The sequence below is a fragment of the Prinia subflava genome, chromosome 24, assembly GCF_021018805.1.
Source record: "Prinia subflava isolate CZ2003 ecotype Zambia chromosome 24, Cam_Psub_1.2, whole genome shotgun sequence".
In the NCBI taxonomy this organism is placed as follows: domain Eukaryota; kingdom Metazoa; phylum Chordata; class Aves; order Passeriformes; family Cisticolidae; genus Prinia; species Prinia subflava.
The window spans coordinates 6,831,895-6,849,207 of NC_086270.1; the positions used below are offsets into that span (position 1 = coordinate 6,831,895).

Genomic DNA, 17,313 nt, shown 5'->3' on the forward strand with positions numbered 1-17,313 from the left:
TTCAAAGATCATGCTGCCTCTCCTGTAAAATTTCCTGGGAAAAAAGCAATGGTGGATGATACAGTTGATAGAGATTGAGAGCTGACCATGGCCAGGACTTGCCTCGTCTCCTTGATGTGTCCCAGGCAGCACAGGCACAACAATCTACCTGGATCACTAACGCTCACCTGCTTTTCCTTACTGATAGTTTTCACATCCCTGTGCATTGTCTGCTCCCATCTGTCAGGTGCTTGGAACTGCACCCTCTTCTAGCATGTGCTCCCTGTGCTGTGGAAGAAGCTAATGAGAGATTCCCAGGATGTTTCATCAGGACCTCGCTGTCCATGGACGTGCAGTGCGATTTTCTCTGCCCCTCTTGGATCTCCACGCATCTTGTCAGGGCAGGCTGAAGTCTGCTGGGCACCCAGTGCTTTTTATTGCTGCTCTTTGGGGATTCTCCCAGTTCAACATTTGGAAGAGTCTCTTCCCAAGCAATGTTTGCCAAGGTTTAAAGTTTTGGGGAAGATTGATTTTTTTCCCTACAGTAATCTCCCAAATTCTACCTTGCCCTAGGATTTGACATGATTTCTAGGCTCATGTTTTACAAGTGGCTGTGCAAGGAGACCCCAGGGATTGCCTCATGACTTGGCGGAACAGCTGTGAGACCCATGAAGGAGGAGAACAGGAGCAACTGCTTGTACTTTGTCCCTGACAGCTTTGACAAGGGCTGTCTTGGGGAGGGTTTGGCCGCACAAACTTTGGGGCTTGTTCCCAGACTTGGCCTTAAATGGCTGAGTGCTTATTTTGTTGCTGATCTGCTATGTTTAGAGGGAATTACCAGCTCAAAAGGCCATTACTAAACACTGGGAATTTTTTCATCTGTTCATTTGCTCAGGACAGATTCAAAAGTGACCATCCCTTTTGCTCTTTCTCCAGGGCTTGGGCAGGAAGCAGTCTCCAGGTTTTCCAGCTGGTTTTCCACAATGGCTGTGCCTTCAGGATCAGTAGTAGCAGCTGTTCCAGCACTCCCCTCCAGCCCGTTGGCAGGTGCTCCCATTTTAAATCCTTTCCATGGACTATGAATCATGAGCCAGGAGCCTTACAGAGGTATTGTGTTGGCAAACACACTTCTATTTCCAAGAACCTTTCCTTCTATTCCCCAAGGATGGAGTGTTCCCCTCATTGCAAAAGGGAGGAAGGAATAGGGGAAACGCAGCTGCTGCCTTCAGCTTTTCAAAGAGCAACGCCTGGTGTGGACCTTGCATGGAAGAGGAGAGAGAAATTGTTCCTGCCTACCCGGAGTGGAGAGTTATTTAGGTGGGGTGGGAGTGTGCAACTGTTCCCAGTGCTAGTGGGGGTTGTGAATCATAGGATCATGAAATAGTTTGAGCTGGGAGAGGAGTGAAAGCTCATCTCATTCCACCCGCTGCCATGGGCAGGGACACCTGCCACTCGAGCAGGTTGTTCGGGGAGTTTGTTTTTGGGATGGGGTGGAGCGGGAGGCTGCAAGAGGGTAAGGCAGGGACGATGGCGGCGGCTGTAGGCAGCGCGACCCACAATTCCCAGAAGCCTCTGCGGGAGGGGCCCGGCACCAGCAGCCAATCGGAACCCGCGCTGCTGGGCTATAAAAGGCGACCGCGAGCTCATTTCCTCCTCTTTCAGATATGGCGGCGAGCTGGGGAGGCCGCGCGTGGACCAGCGGGGACCATCCACCGCCATCCTTCTTCGCTGGGGCTCTCCCGCCGCTCGGCCCGCCGCATCGGCGACCCGTGGACATCGCGCCCGGCGGCGGTGCTTCAGTGTGCTCCGAGGACTGCGAAGGGCAGCCTGGACTTGCCCCCATCCTCCTCCACAGGCCGGGCCCGGCCCTGGGTGAGTGAGGGACTCGCGAGGCTGAGCTAATCCCCTGTCCCGGGACTGGCGGCCGCGGGCGGAAGAGCCCCCCGGACCCGCCCGGCCCTATCGAAGCTGCATCTGTCGTTGTTGTGGTAGATGCAGTCAAAAAGGAGCCGAGAGTAAAGGGATTTTCCTCGACGGTCGCCGCTCAGTTGGAGCCTTTGTAACTGTCTGGCAACACTTCGGGAAAATACAAGAGCCGCCATGGGCTAGGGGGATTACTGGTGCTGGAAGCAGGCAGCTGCCGCAAATCTCTGCCCCTGGGGTCCAAATGATGCGCCGCGGGGGGGAAGGGATGTATCCTGACTTTCTGTAGTTTTGTTGTAACTTTCTTCTCTTGTAATTTACAGAAGCTCAAGACTGTTTTTCCGCAGCAGGATTCTAGCGTAGAAGCTGATCCCGGGGCATGGGATGGCTGGTGACAGCCTCAGCTTCGGGCAGGTGAGATGGGTGATCCAGGTTCTGGAGTTCTCAGGGGGGCTGAGAGCTTGGTTGGTTTTGTGGTCTCCCTGGGCTGAAGTAGCAATCAGCAGCGTTTCCTGCCCCTCTGCTATCGGGCAGTGCCAGCATGTGCTGTTCGAGGGCTGTGCATCCTCCAGAGGGCTTTCCCTTGGGGTTGAGCCCTGCAAACTCCCTTAGTCCTTGCTCCACACAGATCATGCATGGGTGAGGTAAAGGCAGTTCTCTCTGGGCTCGCTAGAGGCAGAACTCTGAATCAACCCTGATCCAGAGCCAGTCAATCACTCTGTCACAAACACTACCGGATAAACTCCATGTTTACCTGCATGTTAATCCAAGAGCTGTGGCTCCACAAAGTAGCTGCAGGTCTCCAACAACATGCCAGAGCAATGGGAAGGTCTTTGATTGCTGGGCCTCTTCTGCCCATGACTGTCACTCACCTCTCCAATACATTTTTGGGAATTGGGCTGTTTCTTGCTCTTGGTTTCGGGGTGGAATGAGTCAAATGTGTCTCCACAAGAGTCTGCAGCTCACTGCTGATATTTGGGGTATGTTGTGATGTCTTCCAGGGGTCCTGGGTGTTCCAGAGCTCACCCCATGTGATGGATAAACCCAGGTGAGAAGGTAGTACTCTTGTTTGATCTCCACATCCCTCCGAATCCCTTTCCCATCAGATCTGAATACCGATCTTGTGGTCGAAAAAGGAGGAAGAGTAAAATTCATGCTGGTCTTGGGCTCTCTACAGGTGTGTCCTGTGCTGAGAGGGGCCACTAGGAAGACAGGCTGTGCTGGCCTCACTATTTTGAGAAGTCTGGTTGCAAAGGAAACTCCTAGTCAGGAGAAGGGGTAAATGTTTGGCATAGGGGGCAGAGATGCCATGAGGGTTGGAGGTCTGGGATTGGTTGGGAGTATCTGAGATGTGGATTTACAGTGATCTATTGGCTTCAGGCACTAAACTCTGGCTGTTTTTTCAGCAGGTACTCTGTGGAAAAGGGTGAGAACCTGTGAGCCCTGTCCCAAGGGCTTCAGCTTGCTTCCCATAGGACCTGAGTTGTGGGGAAGCTGCAGTGGGGAGCATGTGAGTGTCCCCTGGGGAACTGCTGATGTTGGGAGTTTAAACTAGATATTGGGCAGAAATAACTTGGCTGTGAGGGAGAGGAGGCCCTGCTTGCCCAGAGGAGCCGTGGCTGCCCCAACCCTGAAGTGTCCAGGGCCAGGTTATTCAAACCTGGGGCTTTGGCCACCCTGGTCTGGTGGAAAGTGTCACTGCCCATGGCAGGGTGTGGGACAGAGTGAGTTTTAGGGTGCCTTCTAACCCAGACCATTCTGGTACTGCACGATCTGGGATGGGGTCTGGAGGACAGGGGACAGTTCAAGCTGACTGCCTGTGCTGGAATTGGCCCTGGACTGTGCAGGTGGGAATGATCAACCTCATTTGAGAGGCTTTTAATTGGCCGGAGTTGTGATGTGTGGCGCAGGGTGTGGGTAAGATCAGTGGCAGTGCAGCCTGGTTCATGATGATTCCCAAGTCTGGAGACTGTTGGATGAGTCCTGCGGATATGGGGCTGAGGCCAGGCGTAAGCTACCCAAAACCACAGGGTTGAGGAGGGAACATCCGGGAGTTCTGGAGTGTGGATGGAATCTCAGTGCTGTGCCCTACTGCTCATCATTCAGCTGGATTCTTTTTTATCCCTTTTTTCAGGTCTAAGCAAAGGGTGATCATCCCTGAAGGGCTTGGTGCTGCAGTGCCAGACTGTTCTTTCCCAGCCCTTTCCTCCAGAAGTGGGAGCTCTGCAGAGCCAGATCCTGGCTCCTTCTGGAGCTGTGAGCTCCATCAAATTGGATCAGCCCCTTCTGGGCTCCACTCACCTGCAGTGGAGGGAGATTCAACTAGTTTGGCTCCAGGTGTTGCTCAAGCTCCCATTCAGATGCTCCACATGGAAGAACAGTCTGTTCATGGAGTTTTCTCAGGAGGGGGTCTGGACAGCAAATACTTGGTTAGAGCAGGGAGCCAGTAATGCCAAGGTGGTCACTTAAGAGCTGGACTCTGAGATCCCCATGGGTCCCTTCCAGCTTGGGATATTCTGTGTGTGTGATAGGAATTTGAATAAATGCAATTACTTCGAATCCTTGTGGTGTCTCCTGTGTTTGATTTGTGTTGGGATGGGGTGAGGCTGAGCATCCCCTTCCAGAAGAGCTCACAGTGCTCTCAGATGAGTTCCTGTGCTTGCTGCTGTACCCACCATTGGGGTGTCCCCACAGCCCTCAGCAGGGCTCCCTGGAATGCAGAAAGCCACCTGGGCCTTCATGGAGATGCTAGAGCAGCTGCAACCTTGTGTATTCCAACACCCTCAGCTGGAGCGTTGGTGGTTCTAGTTGCCTGTTTTCTCACCGTGGGGAGACACAGTTCTGAGTTAGAGCCACTTCTGTCGCTGGATGGTTGGGTTGTGGCAAGGACCCTGTTCCTGAGGTGACCTGGCTGCCAAGAGTACTTTGTCTTGGAATATTGAGCTGGTGCTTCTGACCCCTCTGGTCTCCTACCTGAAGATCTTGACAGCCCCTCCTCTGTGGAGCTCTACTAAAACCTTGGCTTGGGGGGACACGAGTGAGTCTGCTTTCACCAAAGCCAGGCAGCGGAGACAGCTGGCATATGGCAACAGTAAACAACAGCCCGGTGCCAACAAATAAAGGCTAAATGCCAGTGTGTTGCAAGGAAGTGGTAAGAGCTGAACCTGTGTTGGTGCTTAAGTTTGAAATGCTGGCCTGTTCCTAGGAGTTTGTGTTTTAGAGCTTGGTGGTTGGGAAGCAGGCAAATGGAAAAAAACAGTGTAAAAATGGGAATTAAAGGCAAGTAACTTAATTCACTGATTTTTCTAAGTGGTTAAAATAACTGTGCAGCAGCTCCAAACCTTTTTTTTTTGTATGTACACCTGGGAAGAACACTTAGCCCTCTTTCCTCAGTCTTACCGGGATGGATGAGGATGGAGCTTCCTCCCCAGGACAGTTTCTTTGTCCGCCCGGGTGACTGTGGGGCCAGAGCCATTCCTGTCCCCAGGTGGAGACAAGGGTTCAGATCTGTCCTGCAGAAACGTGGTGGGTTGGGATTGGGCCAGCTCAGCCACGGAGACAGTGACAGATTGCCACCAGGATCCCAACCTCGAGGGACACTTCGCATCATCGTGCCAGGGGATGCAGCCGTGGGCGAGTCCTCGCTGCTGCACTTGCTTCGCTGATGGGCTGGGTGGAGGGAAGCCAGCCCTAGCCCCACCATCTACAGCAGGACTATCCTGATGCTGCCCACCAGCAAGGCTGTGCTGCAGCTCTGGGACACAGCTGGCCAGGAGCTGTTCAGGTGAGGTGGGTATGTGGACCCCAGCAGCCCACTGAGTCATCCTCCCATCCTGCAGTGATTGCATCAGGCTGGAGCCAGGAGCACCTGAGGGTGGGAGAGAGGCTCAAACGGGGCACAAAGAGCTGAAGAGGTAAGTGCTGTGGCTGGAGCTGGGCTCCCAGGCCCTCCTCTTCCCTGGGAACCTCAGGGTTGGTCCTGGTGGTGCTCTGTGTCTGTCCAGTGCTGCCTCATCCCCACTGCACCTAGTGCTGTTGGGGGGGATAATGGTACCACAGAGTCCTTGAGAACCCATAGGTTTTCTCCCCACCTCTGGAGCCCTTCAGTCTGGGGAAAGGGATGCTGAACAGAAAACCTGTGTAAATGGGGTGTAAATGGCCAAGACAGGTCTTCCTTTGCCACTCCTGAGGACCGATCTGTCACCCAAAAATCTCCCAAGCCCCATCTTGGGGTTGTCGGTGTGACAGCTTCCCAGTACCCTTTGAAACCCTGCTGGGTATGCCCAGATCTATCACTTGGTCCTTCTACTGGAGCACAGCAGGGGTGCTGCTGGTGTTCGACCTCACCAACCAGGCGTCTTGTGAGCACACCCCAGAGTGGTATCGCGAGGTTGCGGGGAACAGGCCACCTGCCTTTGTCCTGGTGGGACACAAGTGTGACCTGGTGGCCAAGAGAGTTGTGACAGCAGAGGAAGCTGGACACCTCGCCACCAACCTGGGCATGGGCTTCGTGGAGACCTCACCCTGCAGCAACTTCAACGTGAAGTTGGCCTTCCAGACACTGGTTGGGGGTATCCTACTGGGCCAGGGGATCCTTGCCCTACACGAGGGATGTGATGGCATCAGGCTCATCCCCAATCAGAGTTGCTGCCAGCCTCCAGCAGGGAGGGAGCCCCAGGAGCGCTGCCAGTGCTGATGGGGACAGGGGGATGTGGGACCCCAACTCGGGATGCTTCTCTCTCCACTCGGCACCTGCAGCCCTTGGGTGATTATGGGGTTCAGTCTCCCACCTGGTCTTGGGTTCATTTCAAACCTTAATTTAGGGACTCTGAAAAGCTCTGCTGTAGGAGTGTTTTTAATAAACCTAAGGCTTTTCCACAGTAAGTAAAGGCTGTGCCAAGCACTGCATCCCAGGCAGGGGCACAGCACTCAACCTATGGCTGGATCCTCTTCTTTGGGGGGCACTGCTGGTGGGGCAACAGCTCCCTTTGTCTGGGACACTTTTCAGGGTGTCCTGTCCATGGGAAAAAGGGAGCAAGCACCCCTGAGTGCTTCCAGCTGGATGGAGCCAAAACAAAGGGGACAAAGAGGCTCCAACGGAGCTACGCAGCACTGATGGTGCTGGAAACGCCTCCTGGGTGGAGGAGCTCCCTGCTTGCCTGAACACGCTCCTGGTGCGGGGGTGGCAGTTCCTGGCAGCTGGCAGAGGCACCAATGGAGCCACGGTGGCAGTACCAGTTCCGGGTGATCATGCTGGGGGACTCGACAGTGGGGAAATCCTCGCTGCTGCGGTGCTACACCGAGGGTGTCTTCCTGGACACTATCAACCAGACGGTGGGGGTGGACTTCTACGTCCAATTTGTGGAGCTGGAGCCAGGGCTTCGAGTGAAGCTGCAGTTCTGGGACACAGCTGGCCAGGAGAGGTTCAGGTGGGTCCATGGTGTGGTGGAGATGGGTGTCCCTCTCCAGATTTGGGGTGGAGTGTTGTGATCCCAAGCCCAGGGAGGTCCTTGATGTGGCTGTGTTCCTACTTGTCCCTTTGGGTGAGGAACCACCGTTCCAAAAGCCAAAGCCAAGGGAAGGAAGCCCTTGGGACTGCCTTGCAAGCCCTTGCTCAAGCTTAAAAGGCGGTACCATACTTCGCCAAGAACCCCCCTGCCAGACTAGCTGCAGAGGGGCTGGGGAACAGCTGGGAGCCCACTGGGTGCTGAGCAAAATATCTTCCTCAGCTCAACTGCTAGGAGCCTTCACACCTCACTGTGGAGCTGTCTCCACCAGCCAGGCAGCTCTTGGGAACAGGAGAGCTTAGGAGATGTGGCTGCAAGGGATGGGAGAGTGGCAGATCTGGGTTTGCAGGAATGGGAGTGTTCCAAGACTGTTGAAGCAGAGATGGGAAAGTACTGAGGACGTGGCAGCAGGGAGAGAAGAGTTCCAGGACTGTGACAGCAGGGATAGTGGAGCCCTGGGGACAAGGCTGCAGACACAGGGGCACTTGGGGGCTGTAGCTGAAGGAGACAGATGAGCTCTGGTGGCTGAGCAGGCACAGAGCTGTCCCTGGAGCTCTTATTGACACAGCAAAAAGCTGATTCTCATTCCTCTCATGGTGCTTTGAAAACAAGCTGCTGCTTGCAGGAGCAGGTCCTAGCCAGGGCCACTCTGCAGGCAGGGAACATGCTGCCTGAGGTGCCACAGGGAACCCTGTGGGCCACTCACCACCCTGCTCTTGGCACCCCAGGTCTGTGACTCGCTCCTACTACCGCAACTCGGCCGGGGGGATGCTGCTCTTTGACCTCACCAACCGTGCATCCTTCGAGAGCATCCGGCGCTGGCACCAGGAGGTGACTGACACCATCCAGCCCTTCCGCATGGTCTTCCTGCTGGTGGGGCACAAGAGTGACCTGGCTGGGCAGCGCCAGGTGGCCCAGAGGGAGGCAGAGAAGTTGGCGGCCTCACTGGGTGTCCAGTACGTGGAGACCTCAGCCAAAGATGCTTCCAATGTGGTCCAGGCCTTCCAGATGATGACGGTGGCCATTTACCACGCGCTGCGGACGGGGAGGTTGGTGGCCACCGAGGCATGGGACGGGGTGAAGAGCAGTGTCCCGCTGCAGGTGCTGCCCAAGGCTCAGGCACTGGAGGAGGAGAAGCGCAAGAGATGCTCGTGCTAGAGCTGGGGACACTGCCAAGGCAGGGACATGCTGGGGTCAGGAGGGGAAGTGGATATGGAGCAGCTGGGCACAGGCAAGAGTGGCATGGCTGCATTAAATACCTCTGGTCACTCTCTGCCTGCCTGTGTTTTCCTGGGAAAGAGGAAGCATGTTGGAAGGGTGAAGTCCCTGGTGGGACTTCACAGGCCTGCAGAGGTCAGTGTCACCCCTTCCCCTATTCTCTCTTGTACTGACTGAGATCCCAGTCATAAAGCCCTAAATTCTTTCAGTCTTCCCAAATAGAATTAAAAGTGAAAAATTTATCATGGAACTCAGATGATGTATCTGCCACTCTGGCTGAGTACATGCCTAGTTGAGTCCAAAGCAAAAATATCCACATACCATTCTGAGGAAATACCCTTAAAGGAAATACTTTCCCTTTTAGATTAATCTGCATACAATATAATTTGCAAAAAAAACCTCTGTACAAGGCTGCAGAAAGGAGCTTACCAGACTCCTCATCCCACAGTGACGAGGAGAGGAATGAGCTTAGGATGGTCCTGGAATCACTTCACCCATCCTGGTTTCCCCTGCAGGTACCAGGAGCCTCCAGAGAGCTGGACAGGGAGGATGAGCCCAGCTCTGCTGAGGGCTGCAGGAGCCTCCCTGTCATGTAACGGTTTGCCGTGCTGTCAACTCCATCATCCCCACAACAGCCCCCACAGCTTCCTTGAGGTCTGAGCAGGGCAGCAGGAACAGGCAGGGGCATGTGGCCTTTTCAATGTTCTGGCACAGACAGAGCCAGGGGGACCTTGACTTCCTGCCCTGTCACAACATCCCCCTCCCAACAGTCCAAATATCCCAGCAATGAGGAAGGGACTCACTCTGGGTTGGAGGGCAGGAGGGAAGTGACCTGGCCACCCTGACTGGCAGGTGAGGGCCTGGACAAATCCTTGTGGTCTAGAAGGAGCTGGAGGGGAAACCTCTCGAAGAGCAGCTGATGGCACTTGGTTTGTTCACCCTGCAGGAAATAGGAGAGACTCACCAAGGTCTGCAGCTCCTCCCAAGGGACACCTCTGATCTCTGCTCCCTGTGACCAGGGACAGAACCCAAAGGAACGGCTGAAGCTGTGTCAGGGGAGGAATAGACTGCATATTAGGGAACAGTTCTTACCCCAGAGGGTGCTCAGGCACTGACTAGGCTCCCCAGGGAATAGGCACGCCACAGCTCCAGAGAGCATTGGACAACAGTCTCAGGCATAGGGTGGGATTGGTGGGGTGTCCTGGGCAGGCCAGGAGCTGGACTCAATAATCCCTGGGGATCTTTTCCAGCTCAGAATATCCACAATTCTGTTCCCTGTAAACTCTCAGGAGATCTCCTACAGAACAGCACCACACAGAGAGCTGAGGTGACAGGGACCCTGCCCCTGCCATCCCTTGTGCAATGCTGCCTGAAGAGCACAAGCCTGTGCCGGCAGCTTAGAATAATTTCTTTATTCATGAAAAACAAATGTAAGTATTTATATAAACACTGACATTACAAAGTACTGGAGCAGGTAGGGGCAGGAAGAAGGAAACAAAAACCTCTACAGATGCTTCTAATACTGTCCCACACACAATCAAATGCTCTGTCCCTTAGATAATCACTTGTACGATAAACCACTTTCAAGTCACAAATAAAAGTCTCTGTTTGAGATATGTCACACTCTGAGGAGGAATGAGGAACAGGGCGTAGGATGTTTTTTGGCAGGTCTCCTCATCAAGTCAAGATATTGCTGCACCGTTAATAAAAAATAGATGCTTCTCTGTAAAGCATTAAAAAAATATCCCACAGGTGACATTGTGGAGGCTTCAGTGGAGAGGCGGGTATCCCAAACTGCATGGATGGTGTCTCCAGCTCTGCCCAGGAGCTATTTCTTGGTAGTTTTGCGGATCAGTGCCATTCTCTGCAAGAAGAGAGGGAAACCCATGGGAAGCTGAGCGCCTCAGAGCAGGTGACTGCACAACCACCCACAGCAAGAACAAGGCATCCCAGGTGCTCCCAGGATGCTGCCTGACTTGCTTCCACACAGGTCTTTCAGGTCTGTTTGAATCTTAATGGGGTCCCAGGCTGAAGTCAGGGGAGAAGGAAGTGTCTGTGCTGCTCCACTTGGCACCCTGGGGCAGTGGAATCAAAGCCCATCTCAAGGCTCCCCTCTCTGCCCAGTGGGAGCTGCAGCATCACCCATGAACCCACTGCAGGGCAGCTCCTTCTTGGGCTCTGACCATGGCTTAAAAAGCAGTGGCCCAAGGCAGTTTCAAAGCAAAATTAAGGGTGTATTCAGACCCGTTGCACAGAGATGGAGTTGCCAGGGGCAGCTGAGAAGTACTTGTGTGCAAATCCCAGTTGGTCTCAACCTTCCCAAGCCCTTCAGCACCAAGAGCTGCTGCTCCTCTTTGGGCAAAGCCAACACAGTTGAGGAGACACAGCAACCTCAGCCCTCTGCACAAACAGGTCAGGAGGCTCTGGAAGTCATTTCTGGTCTGAACCACTTGGAAGAGGCCACAAATTCAGTGTCAGGAAGCCATGACCACCATCCCCGTATCAGCCCTCCATGTGATTCCTGGTGTTGTGAGGGCTTCTTACCTGTTTGTGAGCTTCTGTAGTGCAGGCTTTTTTGTAGGGCCTGATTTCTTCGGAACCAAAGCCCGGGATCCACATGTTCCACTGGCGTTCTGGAATTCACAGAATGGTTTCAGTTGAAAGAGACATTAAAGCTCATCCAATTCCAACCCCTTGCCAGGGGCAGGGATTCATTATCTACTCACAGGCACCACAGCACTGCAGCTGTGCCCTGACTTCAGGAGGATCTGAGAGCTGGGGGCAGAGGGGAAAAAAACAGATAAAAGTCACTCACCAAGGTGCAACTGGACATCTTTCACTTCCAGGGTGTTGGACTTGCGGTGCCGCGCGAGCTGGCAGGCGGCCGTCACCACGCTCTCAATGAAGTCATCGGCGATCTGTAGCAGCATCTGTGGTGGGACAAGGGGCAACAACTAGTCTGGTCAACACTGAGCAGTTGAAATTGTCTGGGAAGATGAAAACAGACCCTCAGAAGCTGATATTTAGAATTACAGAATGTCCTGAATTGGGAGGGACCCACAAGGATCTTCCAGGCCAACTCCTGGCCCTCCACACCCCAGCAACCCCCATGCTGTGTCTGAGAGCATTATCCAAATGCTTCTTGAGTCTGGCCTGGAGAGCTGGCATTGCCTGGGGAGCCTGTTCAATGCCCAGTCATCCTCTAGGGGAAGAACCATTCCCTGATACCCAGCCTGACCCTGCTCCAGCCATTCCCTGGGTCCTGTCCCTGGTCACAGAGAGCAAAGATCAGAGCTGCGTCTTGGGAGGAGCTGCAGTCCTGACTGAGCTCTGCCCTCAATCTCCACTGCTCCAGCTGAACACACCAAGTGCCCTCAACTGCTCCTCCTGTGGCCCCTCCTGATCCTTCCCCATCTTCAGAGTCTCCTTGGATGCCCTCTAATAGTTTTAGATCTTTCTTAAATTGAGGAATCCAAAATTCCACTCAAAGGAGTGGATTGCATAGGTGTTTTCTGCAATTGCTGTTTTAGAAGTCTTTTTGGGACTGAGATGCACAAAACCAGCGATGGCTGAAGGCTGCATGGGAAAACAAGTGTTAAATGAACCAATGCTCCCTCCTTGGACAAAGAGCCACTGATCTGTGACAGATATCAAGTGAACTCTTTCTGCAGTCCCTTCCACAGGTTGGAACCTACTTCTTCCACATCTTCATCCAGCTGCTCATTTGGATCCACCTCACGCACCAGGTCTTGCAATTTCTTCTTGGTTAAAACCTGAGCATGGGGGAGGAGAGGAAGGATTTAATGCCCTGCTCCAGCAAAGAAGCTACCCGTGGAGCACAGCCACAACCACCTCCTCCCCCATGCCCCCAGGGCTGAGTCATACTGTTGACACAGTCTATCAGCTCAGAAATGACAGAGATAAGAAGTATCAGGTTTTAAGGAGTCATTTTCAAGCACTAGTGGTTGCTCTGGACAGCAACTGGAGTGCGGCAGCTAGGATAAATGTTTCCAGCACTAAAATGCTGTTGGCAAGGAATGGAAAGGCAAAACTGCAAGTGTTAAGATGCAGACAGCAAGTACAATCAGCATATCAGTGACTAAAGTTGTGCTCAGGGCACAAGGGAAGCTTCTCCTTGGCTGTAACACTTATTAGCTTTAGTGTTTCACATGGAAAACAGAGTTGTGGGAATGCTGGGTTATTCCAGGGCAGTCAGATGTGGCAGGAGCAGAAACCACACTGGGCTGAAGAACAGGATGCTGAGTCTTAAAATAGATGGATGGAAATTGTCAGCCTGGTCGGGTCAACGAGACACAGGTGGGAAATACCTGCCCTTCCTCATTCCTTCACTGCTGTGTCTGTTTTGTGCTGGGGTCTAGTGTGCTTCCTAAGGGTCTGGGTGCCAGCAAAACCACCAGGGAACAATGCTGGGGCATTCCCTGGGCAGCAGTTTGTTTTATGCACATCAAAGGCTCTGCACCAGGTTGCGCTGGAAGAGACCTTAAAGCTCATCCCATTCTACCTCCTGCCATGAGGAGGGACACCTTCCACTATCCCAGCCCTGTCCAACCTGCCCTTGGACACCCTCAGGGATGGAGCAGCCACAGCTTCTCTGGGCAACCTGCACCTCACCCCATATTTCTTCCCATACTTCTCCCATCTAAACCCTTTTAAAAATAACTTTCCCTGTCACACCCCAATATACACTTTCCTAAGACTGGAAAAACCTCTACACCTACAGCATCCAAACCCTATCCAGCCAGGAGGCACGTGGGAGAGAGGAACTCTGTGAGGAAGTCTTGCTCACTCAGTAACTGATACTTTAATAAACATTACATTTCTGCTGGTGATTTAGAGAAGGTGACTGAAACCACAGGGAAGTCTGTGATGCTTGTGATGCCCAAGTGTCACCCCTGCTGTCCCAAAGTCGGGGATGGAATTACCTGATTGCTTTCAGGACTGAGCCGCCCTCCTCCGCTGGGTGTTCCTGGCATCTTAGCCACCGTGGTGCTGTTGGCCATGGAGCTCTGGGGGGGGGTGCTGGCTGGTTCCGGCTTGATCGAAGAGAAGTTGGACAGGTTGATCAAGGTAGAGGGGCCAAACTGGTTCATAATCTGCTGGGCTTTAGCTTTTAGATCATAAAGTTTGTCTAAGTCCTGCTTCTTCTTGGGGTTGTGGGGATCCAAACCAATCAACTGGAAAGGGAGAGGAAAACCATGGTTAGCAAATAGAAGGAATTCAGCAGGATGAACAGGTCTTTGTCCAGAGAAAACTGCAGTGTTCTGACAGCGCCTGCAGTTTATAGATCAGGAATCTCTGCTCACAGCATGGAGGGAGAAGTGATGCATAGTAGCAAAGAAAACCTTCCATGATGTATGGAAAAAAGTTTTCCAGCAGCACAGTGGCTGCACGCTGGTGACAGCAGCACTGACCCACCCACCCATTCACCCCTTGAGATGAACCTCCCCACATCCACCCCCACACAGCCTTCCTAGACCCATTTCCCACAAGAACAGATGACTCAGAGCAGATTTAACTGCAGGACATGGCTCGTTCCTGCTGCAGCAGCACAGAATCCCTCATCCTCACAATCCAGAGCCCCGGAGAGAAGGCAGGACCCAGCCTCCCTGGGGTCTCCACACAGTGAGGGTCTTGTTTTGGCAGCATCATGTTCACAGCCTGGCCTGCAGTGACCCCTCCACCTGGGATTGACAACATCAGTTCATTTTGGGTTCTGAGAGCAGGATCTGGTGCTCAGAGGGGGAGTAACACGTGTGTGCCCACACCTGCCCCTTGCTCCTCCCGCACTGGGCAATTGACAGACACAGGAAATGGAGTGGGATTTATGGAGCTCCCAATGGTGAACACGAGTGGGTTGTGTGGTTACACAGATCCTCCAGGTGCTGAAGTTACTCAGGTTGTTGGTCATGGGGTGAACATTGACTGGCACCTCCTGTTTCTGCTCTAAGCCCTAGGCTCAGTCTCAGTGAAGTTTTGCTCTGTCTTCACTGCTCTGTGACAGGAAATTCATCCAAACCCTGCACCTTCCACAACCACTGTGGGCAGCAATGATGGGTCTGTCACAGGGAAAGAGAGTTTAAGTAATGGTTTGATGGCAAAGCCTCTCATGGTGGGGCCAGAGATGGCTGAGAAGCTGAGGCTGAACTCACAGAAGAAGAAGAAGAGTTTGTTTAACCAGCTTTACAAGACATTCACACACAGTGTCTGCTTCCTGATCTACAAATAGACATTTCCCTTCATCAAAGCAAGCCTGGTTAGTTTGAATTAATATCAAAACCCGCACAAGAAAGCAATGGGAGAATTTAGAAGCTTTAGTAAAAAGCTTCACTCCAATGCACACTCATGCACTTGTAGACATAGAGCCCTCTGAGGGGAATTTATATCCCTGACACCCTTCAGCAGTGCCCTCAGCAAGTTTCCAGATCCATTTTAATTGAATTACAATGGAAAATCATTGTGCTCTCATCCTACATCTCTCAGCTGGCACTTCTGGCTGAGGAGTCCAGCACAAGATTGAGAAGGACCTTCAGTCTTGGTCTTAGCCAGGGTTGATCTCAGGCTGTTCACCCCACGCCTCACTTAACAGATCCACAAAGCAGGAATTCCTGCCCACTATGCAAGGAAGGAAGCACTGAAATCCTCAGATTTCAGATTAAGCCCCAAAATCCTTGGGCAGAAGCGCTTCAGCAGCATAAAGTCATTTTGTTGGTTTATTCGCAGATCTTAGCAGACCCTTCACATGCCACTAAGATCCCTGAACACAAAACTCATGGGAGGAACAGATTCACAGGGTAAATCCCACATGCCAGCTCCATTTACTTACAGCTATCTGAGTGTCTAGATCTGTAATTACATCAGCAACTGCTGTGAGTGCAGAAGCCATGGCCCACACCATTCCCAGAATGTCACCAGTTAGCATTACCTACTCTGGCGGCCTCTCTTCCACATAACTCTCATTCCTACAAAAACACCAGATACTTTTTGTATCACCCATTCTAGGTAAGATGGTTAGAAGAAACAGTTTCACAAGTAGTCCTCACTACAGATACACAGATTTGTCAGAAAAGATCACACAGTCACTGCTGCAGAGGACAAGCATCCTGCAGGATTCTGAAGAAAAATACGGCCAAACTCCCTTTTTCTGCCAGGGAACAGGACATCCTGGTACCTGCAGATGTCTAGGTAAGCCCAGACCCTCACAGCAGCAGCTGCCTCCAGGGCAGGAGGAGGTTTGGGTGCTGCAATCAGCACCACGACTTGTTCAGTTCTAGGACAGCACTGCATTAGAGCCATAACTAAAATCCATGTTAATGACAAACAGAACATTCCCTGGAGTGCTCAGGGGGCTCCCACTTTCATTAACCATAGCAATTTTAACCAAATATCTAAATACAATCATAGAATCTCAGGATGGTTTGGACAGGAAGAAAGCTTGAGCTCATCTCATTCCATTGCCCACCATGGGCCAGGACATCTTCCACTGTCCCAGGTGGCGTCCAGCCTGGCCTTGGGCACTTCCAGGAATGAAGCAGCCACAGCTTCTCTCGGCAGCCTGTGCCAGGGCCCCACCACCCTCACAGGGATGGATTCCTTCCCAGTATCCGATCCATCCCTGCCCTCTGCCAGTGGAAGCCATTCCGTGTCCTGTCCCTCCAGGTCCTTGTCCCCAGTCTCTCTTCAGCTCCCCTGGAATTCCTTTAGGCACTGGAAGGGGTCTGAGTCTCCCCGGAGCCTTCTCATCTCCAGGCTGAACATCCCCAGCCTAACAGCGCTCACCAATCCCACGGAGACCGCCGGGATGGGAACGATTCCCCCCCAGCGCAGAACACCCCGCCGAGAGTCGCGGGGCAGAACGAAGGTCACCAACCGCCACCGGAACCGACTCGGCGGCCACTCTTGTGCTCCCTCCCGGATTTGCAACACCGGTGTGGAATCCCCAGGTGCTCCGCGCAGGCCCGTCGAGCCCCCCATACCTCCCCATGACCCGCGGGCACAGCGAAGCACCACTGCCACAGCCGCGCTCCCTCCGCCGCCCGCCGACACCCGGCAGCGCTTCCGCTTCCGGCCGCCGCCTCCGCCAATGGGGAACGAGTCCCCTGCGCGCGCGTGCGCGCCACGGCGCTCCCGCCAAAGGCGCTCCCCTCCCCGCCCTGCCTCAGGGAAGAGGCGTGCCCAGCATGCCCCGCGCGATTTGCATAACCCCGGTCGACTAAAAAACGGGGAAAACGGCACTTTTTGAGGGAAAATTACAGAAATGGCGATAAGAAATGAGACAGCGGATGAGGGAAGATAAAAGAGTAGACACACCAGACAAAATGTTTTGTGTCTGCGGCATCCCTCGCCCTGACCTTGCCGGCACACCGGCACTTTCCGATTGTGGGTGGGTAAAGGCTTATGCTTTAAAAAGGGTTTCTGCCGTGCGTGGCACGGGGGGGCGCTGCGCTACCCCTGCGGAATCGACATCAAGAGATTTCGGAAGCACAATTTTTGTGAGAGAGGGCCGCCGGTAACCGCCTGTTCCGGCACCCCAGCATCGGTGAACGACAGACAGAGACGCCGGCACGGGGTGTGTAAAGCTGCCGTGTCTGACCAAGAGTTCCGAGCTGACACCAGGAAGGGCTGGAAAGGTAAATGACTGTAACACCTCGAGCGCGGTGGATGGTTG

General features: G+C 53.3%; 3 protein-coding genes, 1 long non-coding RNA gene and 5 other non-coding genes across 14 annotated transcripts; 8 read left to right on the top strand and 1 right to left on the bottom strand.

Moving 5' to 3' along the window:
* The first annotated feature begins 1,613 nt into the window (after positions 1 to 1,613).
* LOC134561723 (uncharacterized) lies at positions 1,614 to 4,461 on the top strand. Of its 4 annotated transcripts, none has more exons than XR_010082968.1 (6): positions 1,614 to 1,851; positions 2,226 to 2,316; positions 2,904 to 2,958; positions 3,080 to 3,180; positions 3,309 to 3,412; positions 4,037 to 4,461. It is a non-coding gene; the product is annotated as an uncharacterized LOC134561723 (long non-coding RNA). The 4 variants fall into 4 exon arrangements; XR_010082970.1 differs by having other exon boundaries at positions 3,312 to 3,412; XR_010082969.1 differs by having other exon boundaries at positions 2,904 to 2,950.
* Positions 1,931 to 2,073, top strand: LOC134561896 (small nucleolar RNA SNORA16B/SNORA16A family). Its single transcript, XR_010083008.1, has one exon. It is a non-coding gene; the product is annotated as a small nucleolar RNA SNORA16B/SNORA16A family (small nucleolar RNA).
* On the top strand, positions 2,657 to 2,787 carry LOC134561897 (small nucleolar RNA SNORA44). Its single transcript, XR_010083009.1, has one exon. It is a non-coding gene; the product is annotated as a small nucleolar RNA SNORA44 (small nucleolar RNA).
* LOC134561898 (small nucleolar RNA SNORA61) lies at positions 2,984 to 3,100 on the top strand. Its single transcript, XR_010083010.1, has one exon. It is a non-coding gene; the product is annotated as a small nucleolar RNA SNORA61 (small nucleolar RNA).
* LOC134561894 (small nucleolar RNA SNORD99) lies at positions 3,841 to 3,911 on the top strand. Its single transcript, XR_010083006.1, has one exon. It is a non-coding gene; the product is annotated as a small nucleolar RNA SNORD99 (small nucleolar RNA).
* A 1,720-nt stretch (positions 4,462 to 6,181) lies between the features above and the next one.
* LOC134561883 (ras-related protein Rab-42-like) lies at positions 6,182 to 6,598 on the top strand. Its single transcript, XM_063419237.1, has one exon. It carries the CDS (start codon positions 6,182 to 6,184, stop codon positions 6,596 to 6,598), a length of 417 nt encoding a protein of 138 aa, XP_063275307.1.
* A 249-nt stretch (positions 6,599 to 6,847) lies between these two features.
* On the top strand, positions 6,848 to 8,850 carry LOC134561694 (ras-related protein Rab-39B-like). Its single transcript, XM_063418919.1, has 2 exons — positions 6,848 to 7,331; positions 8,138 to 8,850. Exons 1-2 carry the CDS (start codon positions 7,117 to 7,119, stop codon positions 8,565 to 8,567), a joined length of 645 nt encoding a protein of 214 aa, XP_063274989.1. The 5' UTR covers positions 6,848 to 7,116; the 3' UTR covers positions 8,568 to 8,850.
* Positions 8,851 to 10,018: 1,168 nt separating this feature from the next.
* TAF12 (TATA-box binding protein associated factor 12) lies at positions 10,019 to 16,744 on the bottom strand. Of its 3 annotated transcripts, none has more exons than XM_063419160.1 (6): positions 16,622 to 16,744; positions 13,571 to 13,822; positions 12,323 to 12,400; positions 11,443 to 11,557; positions 11,172 to 11,260; positions 10,019 to 10,491 (listed from the first exon to the last, which is right to left on the bottom strand). In XM_063419160.1, the coding sequence occupies exons 2-6, from the start codon at positions 13,736 to 13,738 to the stop codon at positions 10,456 to 10,458; spliced, it is 486 nt and encodes a 161-aa protein (XP_063275230.1). In that variant the 5' UTR covers positions 13,739 to 13,822; positions 16,622 to 16,744; the 3' UTR covers positions 10,019 to 10,455. The 3 variants fall into 3 exon arrangements, with proteins under 3 accessions (XP_063275230.1, XP_063275231.1, XP_063275232.1); XM_063419161.1 differs by lacking the exon at positions 16,622 to 16,744 and adding an exon at positions 16,425 to 16,583; XM_063419162.1 differs by lacking the exon at positions 12,323 to 12,400.
* A 305-nt stretch (positions 16,745 to 17,049) lies between these two features.
* Positions 17,050 to 17,178, top strand: LOC134561891 (U11 spliceosomal RNA). Its single transcript, XR_010083004.1, has one exon. It is a non-coding gene; the product is annotated as a U11 spliceosomal RNA (small nuclear RNA).
* Positions 17,179 to 17,313: the final 135 nt, after the last annotated feature.